The sequence below is a fragment of the Ammodytes marinus genome, assembly GCF_949987685.1.
Source record: "Ammodytes marinus genome assembly, chromosome: 11".
NCBI classification, from domain to species: domain Eukaryota; kingdom Metazoa; phylum Chordata; class Actinopteri; order Uranoscopiformes; family Ammodytidae; genus Ammodytes; species Ammodytes marinus.
This window is the reverse complement of record NC_137215.1, coordinates 23,753,707-23,770,274: the sequence shown is the minus strand read 5'-3', so window position 1 is coordinate 23,770,274 and position 16,568 is coordinate 23,753,707. Positions and strand designations below refer to the sequence as shown.

Here is a 16,568-nt window from a genome sequence, read left to right as displayed (position 1 = left end):
TACTGGTCCAATTTCTAGTCGAAATAGCTCATGATGATGCTTAAAGGTGGAGTCAGTCAGTGCGTTTACATGCAGACTCATAATCGGGTAAATAAACGAATAAGACTTCAACAGGACTTGTAAAATGCATGTAAACACCTTTACCCGATCTACTTTGCACATAAATCGGCACATTAACGGACAAGCGATGTCGGATAAGAACTCCTAGATAACTCGTTCATAGTCGGCATTCTACCTGCATGTATACAGGCATCGGATATCGCATATCGGAGTTTGCGTTCTGCGTTTGCTCGAGAATCACTGCCGGGGATTTCACAATGAAGTGGAAGGAGACGACATGATAAATAGTAGGGTTGTTGCCGGAAGGGAACTGGACGTGGCTCTAAAACCACTTGTCGAAAGGGCTACAGTGCCACCTAGCATAGTGGAGACAGCCATGCATCGGACATTTATCGAATATTTGAAAGGCCATGTATACTCAGACAAGTGACACGATCTGTTCGAGTGGCAAGTTCGGTATATGTGATAATCCAATCCAGTTGTCCCATGGAAACGCACTGAGTTCTGGAGAACGCTTGTTGTCAAACTCACTTTTTGACCAAATCTGTAAAAATGTCCTCCCGATCCCCTTCCAATGGCTGATTTTGACAAAAACATAATCACCTAACATTACAGGCTTATCAGGATACATAACACTTCCTGATACTAGTAAAACATACCTCAGAATGAGTTTTCCCAGCTAATTTGAAGATATCTTCTATCTCTAAAGACTTCAATAGTGCATCTTATTTGAATACATCTTATCAAATGAATTAACACTTCTTCTATTGCCAGATTTATTTTACTTATTACATGTAACATACACCTTGCTTTGCTGGCTGTTTTACTTATTTTCGAACAGGCCTTTTTTTTCCAGTGCAGCAACTCACAGAAACCCAAGGCAATTGAATTCACACTGACTGATTTGTGTTTGTGTGCCTGCCGGTGATTACAACACTTAGAGACAAGAAACGCCTCAAATGGTATAGGAGAGTGTTTACTCTTTTTACTGCTTTGTCTAAGAAACACTCAGCAGAAAGATGAGTCATATGCACCAGCGTGTAATCCAGACGAACAACAAAAACAACAACGGAACAAAACTGTATGGAATTCCAAAGCTGTTTGAAAGTGAATCACAGGAGAGCCGCAGAATGGCAAGCAGATGGGATAAACAGCGATGTATGCACAGGGTATCATCCAGCCAGGGAGGAGAGCAGGCCTTATGCGTTCCTCTGCCAAGGCTCAATGTACTCCAGACCCAGATGGGCAAAGATGTCCTTTTCAGTCGTAGCTGCCAGGAACTCTTTCTACAGAGAGGACAAACAAACGAGAAAGTCAGACAACTTCTTCAGACATGTGCAGGAATTTGTCTCCTCCTCTGTCACCAGAGCAGACCCATGAATTTTTTATTTTAAGTTTCACTATCACCTGAAAATAGGGTTGCACCCGAACGTAAATTCTTGGCGGAAACCGAAAATAATGAAACACTTGGCTGAAGACAGATTCCCCCCCCCCCCCCCCCCCCTATTTTCACCTATTCGGCCGAAGACCGAAAGTGCCAGTTTTGCTATTTCTGGCCGAATAATTTCAGTGGCTGAACAATACCTGAAAATGTCCTTGCCATGTGCTCCCAGCTCTAGCTGTCCTATCTCCACTACAAGCTGTCAATATCAATCTAGGGTTTTATATTCGGCCAGTTTGTGCCATGCACGCTCAAAACATGCCGTGGCTCTGCAGATTTACATTTGAGGGGTTCCACCACCCATCCAACCCATAAACACTCTAACCTTGCTCTAAGTGATTGCACCGTTCGGCAGATGAGTACTTTCCCTGACAAATCATGACAGGGCTATTAACTGCTAGCCGTCTACCCACGCCAAGCAATGGTCTATGTCTCTGTGCGAGCACTGACGAGGCCTGACTCACCTTGGGAGCGAGACAGCCCGGAGAGAGAGAGAGAGAGAGAGAGGGCTGTGATTCTGACACATGCCGGCCTCCAGTGCTAAAGTGGACTTGACACGTTGCGAAGCGATGGCAGCCAAACCAAGAGCACGTCAGCTCCCACTGCCAGCTGAGATAACCGAGAGCAGCTAGTAGGCCGCCAGCAGAGGTGAAAACACTACAAGCCACGTCTCCTAGCATCCTGCCTTGTTATTTATAATTCAAATGGCAGGTTAGCCGTGCGGCGGGGAGGTTTGGGTGAATGAAGGCTTCATATGTTCACATCAGGCTTCATTGATTTATCTTTAAAGCCTCATTCAAGGATGACCTGATTAGATTTTGAAAGTCATAGGTCTGAGGTCAATGGTACTGTGACCTGATGCCTCATGAACGTTATATCTCAAGAACCCTTTTTGCTTCAGAGTGTTGACTCTGACTCAAAGATGAACTGATTAGGTTTTGGAGGCAAAGGTAATTGCAACTTTACATATTGTGAAGTTCCAGTGACTTTGTATCATATTGTATCATTTGGGAGCATTACCTTCTTTATAGCATTGACTTCCACCGCTGTACTTTCACCATTCTACAAGTGTATGCCTAGCGGAGGCATTTAACCACCAGGCGGTAATTCTAGTTGAAATTTTTTTTATGGCATTAATACAATTTATATTTTGATATACAGGTTATGTGCATGCTTTGCTATTACTGTGTATTACGATGAGAAGTATAATATTGCCATGGTAAACTACTGAATTGCAGACAACACTTGATGACTTTTTATACTTAAAGGAGCTGTAAGCGGAATGGTTCTTTTAGCTAACTTCCTGTCAGTTACTGCAGTTAGCAGTCCCCTCGCTCGTCCCTACATCACCACATTAATGCACTGCAGTCTTCGAGCAGCAAGTTATCTAGCATCATCTCAGATCCATAAGTGTGATAAAACATGATAAAAACCATCAAAACAGACATTGGGAAGGATTTTTACCTGCTCCACCATTGTAGGCGCATAAACATTCACCCATGTGTCGCTCTGGCGTGCACCGGCAGTGAGACCATGAGTGAGACGGGTGCGGACGGGTGTCGGTTTGTAGCGTTCTCTCTTGTGATTGGATACATTTTCGGGATACTACATAAAGTTTAATTGCTCATTACATGCAGAGCAGCTGACTAAGAGATTGGCTTTATGAAACGCGCACATCGTGTAAGTGATTACTGTATGAATAAAGAGTGATTTAACATATATTAATATAAATAAACCGCTTACTTCACCTTTAAGAAAACACCTAAACATAATGAGGTAATATGGGAGGTCAAAAGTTGCAAATGGTGTCTTTCTTTGATTTTCCTGTGATTTATGAGCAGTTTTATGGGAGTCTATTGTGATGTATGTCATTGGCACCGCAATCTCTGAAAGGAGCATTAAGCAGATTCTGGCGTTTGTGTGTGATGTTTTTGAGGAGAATTGTGTAAACTATCTGGTTCAAAGAGTAAAACTTTATAATCGTTCCCGAATGTAATTACTCATCACATCCAGTGGACTCTGACACAAGAAGAATATTTGAGGTTAATACTGTTTCTAACTCTTTTCTCCTTGCACACAAAAACATGTAAGCAGTGCTGTCCAGAGAAATATCATCCCTCTTTTACAAAGAACAGTGTATTGTTGGTGAAAAGCTATTATATTTGAGGAAAGCTACCCCAAGACCTTTTTAAGTTGTCCACCACTGCCTGTATTTTTACTGTTCTCATAACCCTAAGCCCATGTATTGCTCCAACTCATGCAATGCAGACACACATCGCCGAGAATGTATGATGCGGTAAGCTATACTGTATTAACCATACAGGTGATGAAAAAAAGGGGAGGCAGGGATGGTAGGAGGGATGAAAGAAAACAGCAAAGAAACAAGTCTGCCGGACAAGGCTGGTGATTTGGAGTAAATCCGCATTCCCTACAACAAGGGCCAGGGCTTATTGTTCCCGAGCAACACAGTAGATCCAATTTAAGGGGGAAAACAGTGCACAGATGAGATTCTCAACATTACCAATTTAGCCCTGGATCGAGGGTCTCTCTCTCTCTCTCTCTCTCTCTCTCTCTCTCTCTCTCTCTCTCTCTCTCTCTCTCTCTCTCTCTCTCTCTCTCTCTCTCTCTCTCTCTCTCTCTCTCTCTCTCTCTCTCTCTCTCTCTCTCTCTCTCTCTCTCTCTCGGCTTCTCTGTCCACTTTCCTCAATTCCCTACAATCCTTACATGCCCCTCAGGGACAGAGACACTGCTTTATTTACTTTGTGGGCTCTCTGAGAGATATATCCACCGACCTAATGTACTTCTGAGTTCTCCCCCTTTGGGCATTCACAGGAAACCTATACCTGCAATGGCAAAAGCAGCGTTTATTCCTGACCTTCTTTGGTTTTCTTTTTGTTGGCATATCACTGGGAGCTTAAGAGTTTAAGAACAGTGCAGGGGTTAATTAGTGGGAGAGGTTTTCTGTATGAGGCACTTAGGTCCTAAGGGCAACACACGCCAGAATGGGAGCAAGCGGCGTGTGTTACTTTGGAGCCAGTGTCCTTGACTTAATAAGCCGCTTATCAGCTACATGTTTCTCTGTCCGACGCATAATGACATCCCTGGTGGAACGTGAACACATATCAGTTCCCCTCACAAACATCTGCCCCTTCTCTGCTGCCCGTCATCCTCTCTCTGCCACCCGGCCCCACTGCTTGATGGATGGGGCGGATGGACATGGCTGCCTGCCCAGCTCTGGCCCAGCTCAACTCACACATCAAAGAGAGAGAGAGAGAGAGAGAGAGAGAGAGAGAGAGAGAGAGAGAGAGAGAGAGAGAGAGAGAGAGAGAGAGAGAGAGAGAAAACCTGGACAGAAACATGGAGGAAGCTCGGTAAAAACCCAAATGAGCATAAACCCCAGAAAAACAAACAACAACTTAATATATAATGGTCTGTAATGATCATTGTGAGTCACTTACACTCATAGCTCCTCACATGAAGTCTTCTGAGTTGAAATGAATGAATGTCCTGCTGAGTGTGAACTAATCTCATAAAATGAACATAAAATGTGTTTGCACAAAAGCCTCAGTGAGTGTTGTCAACTCGTTTTCAGCGCTGACTGTCTGCTTGAACACAAGAGCAATGACCATATGTGCTAAGAACACAAGTGTCTTTTTTCCCCTGGTATAAAGAAAAGTTGCAAATGAATCTTCTCTATGCATGAATGAAAAACTTGTTGTTTGAAGGTTTACACCAAGTATGACAGACTTCTACTGTACTTTGAGAAGCTGGGTGTTGTTTTGTGTGGAAAGTGTAAATACTGCTATAGCCATGGGCCTCAAGTGGTGAAGACACATTTTCCTTGCACATGGGAACAAAACGCTGTAGGCCTACCAAAGTGGCTTCATTTGTCCTTACTCCAAAAGTAACCTGATTTCAAAGCCTGATTGGACGATTCCCACCCAAATGCACAACTGGGAATAATAGTTAAATGTTCTTGTAAAATCTTTATGTGGACACAAAATATACCTTTCACTATTTTAAATAAACTAGATTTTTTTTCTGTTCAAATGTACATAGTTGTACATATTTTCTACTAATGTTACAGCCAGGAGGGTTTCATGTACACCTGAGCCCGGAACTGACATTCAGCTATAACGTTGTATTGTCGAGGCAGATCAGGAATGACACTAATATTCCCAGAACTTGTCTGAAATAATTCCTCTTGCCATCCATCTCAATGCGGATCAACATACAGTCAGAGCCATTAGAACTGCTTGGCTATTTGTTAAAAGAGAAATAAATGACCTTGAATACTTTGAACAAGAAAACAAAGTTTACTTTGGCAGCAAAGGGATCTTTGTGTTTTTCTAGTTGAACTACCTTAAAAAGGTGCTCAAATTAGTGAAGAGCCCACAGAGTTTCCCTCAGCCCTACAGAGGCCTTTAGCTTCTTTTAGTTAATTATCATGTCCTACAAATATATTGCTGTGGCTCAGTATCCCTGCTCTTATCAACCACCATTTCCAGCCACAGCAGGCAGCTTATAAATAAGCTTTCTCCAATAATGCTGCATTATACAGCTAAAAGACACTATTAGACAAGGTCAGGAATCGTTGAAAAAAAAAGACTGAATATTGTGCTTAGACTCAACAGGTGGCCAGTCACATGACTCCAATTAAATAGAGATGTTGCTCTATTTCTGCATGGTGTGTAAAAGGCAACTGTTTGCTAACATGCTCACAGAACACTATACGTTGATAATATATCCTAATGTTTAATAGCTTGTTGTGCTGCCCCCTAGTGACCAAAAACAGATGAACGCAGACATAACATTTTTTACACTGTAGGTCGTGATTAACGAACCCAGCGTCCACTGACAATCACAGATGGCTTTTTTATATTTATACGGATTGTTGGCAGTTTACCGTATCCACGTTCGTTGACAGAATGTTGGCTTGACAATGTTAACTGTTAGTGAGTTTACAATCTAAACATGAGACTAAAAAACAGTATGTGAATGAATGATATTTTACAAACTGCAAACATATATGTTTTAGACAGGAGAGTGAACTCTTTAGAAAACCCAGTGCCTGCTAAGTCTGCTAAGGGAAGCAGGCTATAGGTCATGCGCAAAAGTATGCAAACCCAAGCTGAAATCTAGGCAAATTCCCTTGTACAAACTCTCTGGTAGGAAAATGTGTCTGCACAAAAGCCTCAGTGAGTGTTGTCAACTCATGTTCAGCGCTGTCTGTCTGCTTGAGCACAGGAGGAGCAATGACCATGTACTAAGAACACGAGTAGTATCGAGGTCAGGCACATGCAAATAAAGCTTTCGGAAGCACCACTTTCAACACGTATTTTTTCAATCAGTGTGAATAACATATTCAGATTGAAGTGTCTTATGTAAAAGGACATCCAGCTTTGTATAAAAGGTCCTGTGGACATTTCAGTCGGAGAAGGCAGAAAGAAATGTTATTCAAATCTTCTCTTTAGCCTCTTTATATTGTTTGGACTCTCTGCTTCTCACTGACAGGTAGAAATAGATTACTTTAATGCGAGTAGATCGGGGGTAAAAAAAAAATCCTTTGATTGCTTTTAAGTCTATTTGTCTTTATTGCAGCACAAAGGAAAAGGCTGAAATTGGCAAAAAAAGAGTGGGAAGTGGATTATGCCCCTGTGTCTTGCTCCTGCACACCCACACTTCCCCTGCGCTCCTGTCTGCCAGAGCTCGGTTCACAGGACAGCCGGAGCCCACCAAAGAGGGCACAGACACCTCACTAATCACAGCAGCAATTAGCGCAAGCATCATAAAGCAGCGCTGCCTATAAAACAGCTATCGAGTTTAGTGTTATCGCCATTACCTATCCTTTCCCCAGCTTGCTAATCAGCCCATGCACTGGGCAGAGAGGCACATACGGGTTGCGAATAAGGAAATCCTAAACAGTAACAATGGAATCCTCACTCCACTTCCCCCGACGCTATGGCTCTCTGCTCCCGCGGAGGAGTAAACATTTGCGAATCAACGTTGTTTAGTTGATTAGGCGGCCCAAAGGCAACGCACGCATACAGCTACCAGTCTGTGAGAGCGCTGTAATAAATCATATTTATATTTTTCCAGTGTCCTCGTAATGTTGCCAAAGCAGGTCTCTGACACTTCTCAATACATGCACACGTTTGCATATCATTGTCATTGAACAAAGGAATTGGAATAAAGCAAAGACAATTTATGATCTATTTCTCCAGTATGTTATGATGCTTGTTAAAGACATGGCAAAATTACATGTTACTTGTTAGCACATCACTTGTTAGTTCACACACCTATTTTTGTTTGTGATACTATGCAGTATATTAATTAATATTAATTAAAGTGCCTTCAAATGTTCTGTCCATAGTACAGATGGATATAAAGCCAATATACTTCAGTTCACTTCACAAGCAAGAATATGTTACCTTTAAAAGAAGAAACAACACAATAACTCTCTCACATTATGAAAAGTAGAATTCATGAGCAATAGAACTAGCCGTTCCTCAGTTCATTTCTTCCTATTCTAACTTGCTCTAGTAGTGACATATTGTGTCTAATGTTAGCTACGGTTAAAATAAAAAACCTAAGATATATGTTGCTGTATGTATGTATGAAAGACATCACAGAGTCAGTCTCATGCTACTGTTATGTAACAATCTATGTATTTATTTATCATTCCCAACAATTACCACATGCGGCCACAGTCAGCAAACGTTTCATACTATTGCTTTAAAGTCGGCTAACTTGATTTACATTAAACTATTATTGCCATGATACATAAACCAAATATGATCAATCCAATCATTTGTAATATTTTCTATATACACTCATCAAATGAAGTTTGGAAATAGGTGTTGGGTCGATCATTTCTTGGTTAGTTGTGATCGGTTTATATCATGTCCCAAACCATTGGAAAAATCTTGTTCATTTCCCTGTACAATGATGTCCCATTTGTCATGCTCACACATTTGTGGTATGAGCAGCCGGTTATGTGGCCGGGTCCCAAATTGAACGTGCCAATTTTGACATTATCAGTGCTCAACAGAACAACCAACTCTCTATAAGTAACAGGGAATAAACAAGAAATATTGGATTTTTTACACTTTTTTCATTGAACAAACAGCAATTAAGAGCCTCAGGGTCTGGCGGAAGAAACATGTGAATATTCTTGTTCATTCCTTGTGTTACTGATAGAGAGTTGGCCGTCTGTTGAGCACAGATAATGGCAAATTTGGCACATTTGGTTTGGGACCCACCCAAATAATATCAGCTGTGCCGCTCATCCCACTAATGCATGATCATTACAAATGGAACATCGTAAAGGGGAATAAACAGGATCTACAATTGTATAAATGTACAGGTCACATATAACTGAGACAGGATCTTCAGTTCCAAACACAAATCCCGCAATCAATTTGACAAGTTTATATATTCTAATACATTTGATTGTCTGACCACACTCAGCCGTGTGTGTGCGCTGAAACAAATCGGGTATTAATACACTGCCTAGGCTCTGTAAACGGGAAGTAAACAAACGGTATGTAAACACAGGGGTCCCACCCTAATTAGCAAAATGCCAGTTTACAGAGCATAGGCTGTGCTAACACTACATTTGCTTTCAGCGCATACATAGTACAGGTATCGTGAGGAGATATTCACCGATTTTAAGAAACCAGCATCCTGCACAACAGCTGACTCCACCTTGACCAATGGGTTTGATTAGCATGTTGTGTGTGTACTGTATATGTACTTTCTACACAACCATAACTGCAGTAAAGACGACAGTAACAAATGTTTTCATTGTGGAGGTAATGGAGATGGATGACTTGACATTTTCAACAAGAACAGTGAAAACCAACAAACTCCATCAACGTCCGTCTGTAGAGAGTTATGAGCACGTCAAACCACAGTAAATCAATCTACCATTATCGCTCCACACAAGAGACACATAGCATAACAATGTATGCATTTAAATGCATTACTTCAGGTTGAATTCCAGAAAGGACAGGTACCGTACTAAAGAAAGCCAATTTTTAAGTCGATCCAGTCACTTAATTAGTATTATTATTATTCCCCCTGACATTTGTTCTTGCAAGGTGTGTATTTGTTGCCCTCTACTTTTAATTTGCTTTTATGAAGTTCATTATACTGAAGTCTGGAGGCATCCTGTGAACCTGGAAAGTGCGAGTGTGCCGCAGTCGTATGAAGTTCTCTCTAATCTGTGGAGCCTGTAATTGTAGCTCGACTCTTCCTCATACGGACCCAAACAGAACACTCTTCTAATGATAACAATAAATTAACTTTTCTCTGCTCCACTGAAGCCCATACATAATTAATTGGTTTGTTGAAGAGGGGGGCTGGTTTTGCATGACCAATACACTTCCTGCTCCAGACAGCGTGATCGGATGCTGCTGCCTCAGCACTCCTTTTCATTCCGCTCAATTAAAGCGGCACATTGGCAAAATATGAGCTTTGTTTGGGCATTTAGACGACACATTTTCATACTGATCTGAGGGCACCATATTCAGAGTCATTCGACCGGTCGCACCACTTGAGGAGCAGCAGATCATGGGTTCAGGCAGGCATATACTTTGCCTGAAGGTTATAAAGGCAGGCAGAAAAATATTTTTACACAGTCACATTTGTTAATAAAAAAAGCTGACAGTACATATATTTGTTCTGCTTTCATGAATATAATATATGAATCTGGATTGAAGTCATCAGAACGCCTTTGGAATTCAGCTTAATTCATTAATAAAAACTAAATGACCAGAATCCTTTGGTTAGTTTTCAGACTAATGTCTGCTTGCAGTGGGCATCTGCAAGGTTGCCAGCTGGACCAGGTAAACTGCGAAGATTTCATGTTTCATGTGTGTAAGAATCTAATTAAGAATTTTTACATTCGGCATTTTGACAGATGTCCTGTGCAATAATGAATCTCCTATTGGGAAACCAAGGTTGCATTTTTTGTGTGAAAGCCCTGGAATGTGTGCATACAGAGAGACCCGGTCTGAGTTTCATGGCAGCAAAGAAAGCAGTCATGTTCTGTGCTATTTTCATGGCTTTACTAGGCAGTGCCCCGATCCTAAAACTTCTAAATAAAAGACATTTCTCATTCTTACTGCTTCATCCCAGCTGGCTGTGTTTCTAATGATTGTCATCCAACACGTAACTGCCAACATTCGTCATGATGCGCAGTGTTAAAGGGCTGGCAAATGCCATCGCTCTTTTTTCTGTATCATTGAACATGGGAAAATGGTTCTCTTTGGATCCTTGGGACATGTAACAAAAATGTGCTGTCTCCTCCTACGGCAATTTAATTTCAAGGTGCCATATATTTACTTCAGGGTCCCATTGGGAGAGGCTTTAGTGGCACACAATCCTTTGTGGTGGATTCTTTGCTCCGAAATGTTCTCTCCATCACTATACATGTCGGAGTGCAGTCGCTCAGAAACTGGTTTTAAAGGGAATGAAAAGAAGTTATCTGATGTGTCGTGACTCATGTCAGAGCCTTCGCTGGCTGATGAATGCATTGCTCCTAATCACACCCAGTTTTTAACACAGTGTCAGTGTGGCCAGAAGGTGACAAAATCTGTTGCCACATCCTGTGTTCCTGCAACATTGCAAACCTCTAGGCCTAGATGAACAGCAGCTTCTTATCTCTGCCTTGCCCTCTCATATTTTTTTTCATAACGAAACAGTTTGTTCTGCAAACAAGAAAATGCATCACCTCTGTGCGGGTGGGCTTGACAAGCGTTAAGAATAGCTCATGCCCATCCTTTCATGAACTTGGCACAGGCTGAGTCACGTACTGCATGGTATGACATCAGATAAACCTACAAGGAATATGATTGCTTCTGTTCTACAGTAGGGAATTGCAGATCGTTTTGTTGATTTAATTATTTTCATTTAGTCCAGGTTATACATATGTATAACTGTCTATATAGTACATCTGTGCCTCTGGCTATATAGGCTGGTCCCTTTTCAACACCTAAGCGATTGCATCACTATATACATACACTTCAGTAGCTACACATCTGTAAGTCAACGCATCCCCTTTCATAGCACTATGACATTTGGCACCTATTCTGTGTGTCTTCAACTTGTTTACACATTTATGCTGTTGCTGATTTGACCTGTTAAGTTTTGTTAGAAACCATACTTTATGTACATTTGGGATGGTCTCACTTTCTTTAAGTAGAGGCCCATACAGTATGCTTCCAATAGGACAGCTAGAGGACGCTGATGTGTGTTGATTTCTATCAAAGGTGGAAAGGTTAACCACATGCATTTGTCAAACAAATGAGTTACTCTGCATCCCTGAAGACTTTTCTCTTTAAAACAGCAGCACACTGGTTGGAAAAACATTGGATGAAGCACAAATCTCATCTTTGTATGGTTTGTCCTAGTGTGTGGGAATTCATTTTAAGTATGCAATTGTCTAATGTCTTTAAGATGGGGAAATAGTATAGATAGTATATAAAATAGCAAACACTACAACTGCAATTATCACTAACTGTATTCACAATGAGTGTTTCCTGCTCTGGAAATAAGTTGAAGAGGACGTCACACTGGAAAACCTCCTTGCATGAGCCACACAATGTTGATTCATGTTTGATTGGAAGAGTTTTCTATTGCTATATTCGCATTAGCAGCAATAAAAACAAGACTCTGGCACTGCATTCCAATTTGCTCCGTGCAGTAGGGAGTCTGTGGGGGCGAAGTCATTGACAATTATAGTAATTTGCAAAAACTCAATGTTTCCAACCATTTGCACTTTCTTTATCCCTCATGATCTCTTCTGATTACCAATTGAAATGACTTTTGCAAAGACCCACTGTTAAGACTTGTTAACAGCATTTTCCAAACAAAGCTTGTAATTCCAATGTCAAGCCTGACATTATGTGAATGTTTTCAGTTTGGTCGCACAAATGTGACTGCTTTGTAACAATATGGTTACATTTAGAAACATTTCTTATAAATGTTTTCTGTCCTCTATCGAGACACACACATCTCGCTACGGTCTGCACAGCTCTGGTCAGAGTTCAACAACTCTGTTCCAAGCACCACAGACATGGCTTTAAAATAACTGGTTAGTTTTCAAAATGTATACGTCTGGTTAAATATCCCAACTTTGTTAAAAAGCAATGCATCCAATAGGAAAGCCAGACCAATACAATACACGCACTGCTTATAGTATAAAGTTATCACGCCATGATTGTTTCTTTGGCTTTTTACTGACTTTTATTAAGATTTCAACCAACAAATCCCATCTGAGCTGACAACAGTACAGGTGAGCTCCACTGTTAAAAGCTACTGTTGCGTTCAGTGAAAAAGATGATTCAGTATAATCGTTTCAGTTTGAGGAGAGATTTGTTCATGCATGTCCCGCAGAGCTCTTGCAACATGACCCGCTCTCCTTCTCCCTGGTATTCTACAGTCCAACCAGCCATGCCTTTTTAGAGGGCACGGCAGTACAGAGACCACAGGATATAAGCCGGAAGCATCCTAATGATTGTTCAGTCGAGTGTCGCTGTAAATAAATCATGGTGCAAACTGAAACGGGAGCCCCCACAAAGGCCGTGTCAATTAATGTTTACACGACAAGCGGACGTGGCCCAACACCGGGGCCTTCCTTTAACCTTCTGCCGTTCACTTTCATCAATAATGGAGTGGGATCTGTCTCCCGAGTGAGTGGACGCCCTGGGTCAGCCCAATCCAATCCCCATTCAGCCCCCACCTCCTAGACCCACTTCTGCAAACGCCCATAATGTTCCCTTCTGTGTCCTCTTCTTCCATCTCACAAGTTCACAGAGTCAACTAATTTCTTCTCTCCGCACTGCAATTCCAGGAAAAGTGATTGCAGGAGGGGTTCCTAATAGCCAGCAAAGGATTTTCGTTTTTCTAGTCATGCAAAACACACACTCAATAGAATCTATAAATAGTACTTCCTTTTTTATTTCATTTTCATCTATCCATTAAGCTCTGTTAACCAGGAACTGTGTGTGTGGGTGGATGGGAAGATGGTAAAGTGTAAGGCAGAGGTGCAGCGGAAATGGGGACGATTATAAAAGAGGGGACAGGGGGGGGAATGAGGGTATGGCAGAATTCAAGAACAGTATCGCGAGAGACAATATTCATGCAATTATCCTAGATGTTCCTTTCTTTTTATAGCAATGTTCTTTCCTCTAAATGTGTCCATCACTCTTTCTTTTCCCCCCATTCATAGCCGGTAAATACCTGGTCTGTTCTTCAACAATCCCATATTCCCTGCTCTATCTTTACCTGGTGGTACAGCCTCGTCAGGGGTAATAGTCTGCAGGAATGGGCGAAAAAAAAACCTCCTTGTCTCTATCTGTGTCACACTATCTTTGGTTCTCTATCCCCACTTTTTGCATTCAAATAGAACATGCCCACACTCTTAAACCTGCACTATAGGCAACATTTTTTTTATTGAAACATTATACTCCTGTCAATATAAATCACAAATCTCTCAGCAGAAAGGGTCCCCTTCCCTGTGAGGTTGTAGATTTTTCCTATTTGCCCCAGTAAAACTGTGGTGTCAGGCATGAATAGACTCTTCTCCGCCTAAAGAAAGTGATGAATTGAAACATAAGACGTACAAGTGCAAGCCATTTGCCAAACAGCCGTGAGAAGCACTCAATCCACAGCGAGGGGAAGTCAGCACTTTTTTATTTTTATTTCTTTTTTTTTCTTCTATTTTATCCCATTGTGGATGACATTTTACATGACATTTGAACAATTTCAGTTTAAAAGCCATAATGTAACTGGCCAGATGCAGCATCATTATTGTTCATTTATTATTTTCTTTGTAATTATGAAGCCTTTTGTAGTAATATATTGTTTGGTTTTCCTTTATAATACATAAGTTTCCAATCAGTGAATAAATATGTTTAATTTGCCAACATTCATGGTACCAAAAAGATGACTCCTGCTCGGATAAAATATAAAACCAGGGACTTTTCCTCCAGAGCCACCATGATGCAGACATTTTTGGTTTTAATGAAATGTCTCTACAACATTTGGATAGACTACCATGGCATTTAGTACATAATATTCAGGCTATGAATCTGTAGGACTTTGGTGACCCTATTTTCACTTAAAGCAGCTACGAGTAACATTTAAATATCTTTTAAACAGCCTCATGTTTCCTCTGATAGTCATAAATTACCTTTAACAGCAAACAAGACCATCAGTGCAAAGAAAGACGTTTTTATATAGTTTTTATTACTGCTTTTGGTCTGGTCGCACACCCAGTCCGATTTTCGGTTTACGCGTGCAGGCTCTATGGTCACATCGTATTGGTCGCAGAATTCAGTGTGGTGCAGCAACGCGATTTTAGAAGCCTATCCCACCAGGTGAGGGAAGGGGAGCGGGAGCCTTATTTGAGACAGTTATTTGTCATCATAATGACTGATAACGGGGCTGAACCATCAAAGAAAAAGAGAATGCAATGAAGAAAAGCTAAAAGGGAGAGTGATAAAGGCTACGGGCGGGAGGAGGACGTTGCCAAGCAACATATACACAATGTCACGGGAGCGAACTAGACTGCAGTGTTTACTCCTGAGCGGTACTAAAACAAAGTTTGCTTTGCTTCACCATCATCAGATCACCATCATTCATCTGAAATAGTCATTATTTACAACAACATAAACACATTACCTCATCGTGATCCATACTAACTCCCGTCTCTCGTTCATTCGCTTTCTGTGAGGACACAGAGTCTTTCAGCTCCGTGAGACTAGTTAGGTGACACTGCTGCATCAACTCATTGCAATCAGGTGGGTGTGGCAGTGACTGGCATTAGTTGATGCGGTGTCACTAACCACTGTCACGGAGCCGAAAAGAGTCCGTGCTCTCACACTTTCAACACATGGACATTTCATTTCATTTCATTTATTGTTTATTTAGCAGGGACAGTGCACAATATACAATTGAGCCAGATTATAGCCACATGGCTCATTTTCGTCTGTAGTCCCTGGACAGGAATTGGTGTTAAGCTAAAAAACAAAAAGGATTAAAATGAATAATAATACAAGAATTTGATAATACAATTAAAAGGTGCCCAATGTGCAAATATAGGCTCACAATATTGCATGACCAAGAAGGCATATCTAGTTAAAAGAATACACCAAAACAAGATGTATAATAAAGTAAACATAAAACACCAAACATGAGATAAATGACTAAAAATGTTCACATCGCTGCCTTGTTTTTAGCCATTTCTTGAGACCTGATTTAAAACTACTGAGTGTGTTGCTTTGCCTAATACCTACAGGAATACTGTTCCATAGCCCTGTTGTTTTTACAGAAAAGGCACTTTGACCAAAAGTGGTCCTTCTAAACACACTTAATGAGTCCCCTCTAGATGATGCTCTTGTGTTGTTTTCTGCTCTACTCAGACTCACAAATTTCTTAAGTGGGGGGGGAGCAAGATCATTTACAATTTAAAAAAATAAACAGCAGTTTGAAAAAGAAATAAAATTGTCCAGACTAAATAAACCATACTTCTGTATGATGGGACAGTGATGGTATAAATTAGATTTTTTGTCCAGAATTTTAAGAGCCTTTTTATAGGATTTGCGAATCAGTGACAGGGCAGTTGTATTTGCTTGGGACCAGGTGGTCAAGCAATATGAGATGTGAGTTAAAAAATCATTGAGTGGAAGTAAAGTTTCGCTGCCTCTGTGGTCAACTGATTCCTTATTATCTTAAAATGTACGAGGTTCATTTTAACTCGACCATTGACCTTTTTAATATGTTTTTTAAAACTTAAATGGGAGTCAACAATGACCCCTAAGTATTTAAAATCCTCTACTACCTTGAGCCTTTCTCCCTTAACAAATATGTCTGGCTCTTGAGTGGTCTTTTTGCGTATAGTGAAATACATGCAAACTGTTTTTGACGTATTAAGTGTCAAACAAGAATTATCCAACCAGTCCGCTATCTTACTCAATGCTGCATTGAGTTTGTATGCTGCGTGTTGTTTTGTTTTTGCATATGCGTATATCACTGTGTCATCAGCATACATTTGAATGTT

General features: G+C 40.9%; 1 protein-coding gene across 1 annotated transcript in view; it reads right to left on the bottom strand.

Moving 5' to 3' along the window:
• Window positions 1–1,259: 1,259 nt before the first annotated feature.
• Window positions 1,260–16,568, bottom strand: part of dntt (deoxynucleotidyltransferase, terminal) — a gene marked incomplete at both ends in the record, with an annotated part of 80,676 nt that continues 65,367 nt past the window's right edge. The window contains one exon of the mRNA XM_080036463.1: window positions 1,260–1,346. Within this exon, the coding sequence (XP_079892589.1) occupies window positions 1,260–1,346 (87 nt within the window). The remainder of the gene's footprint in view (window positions 1,347–16,568) is intronic.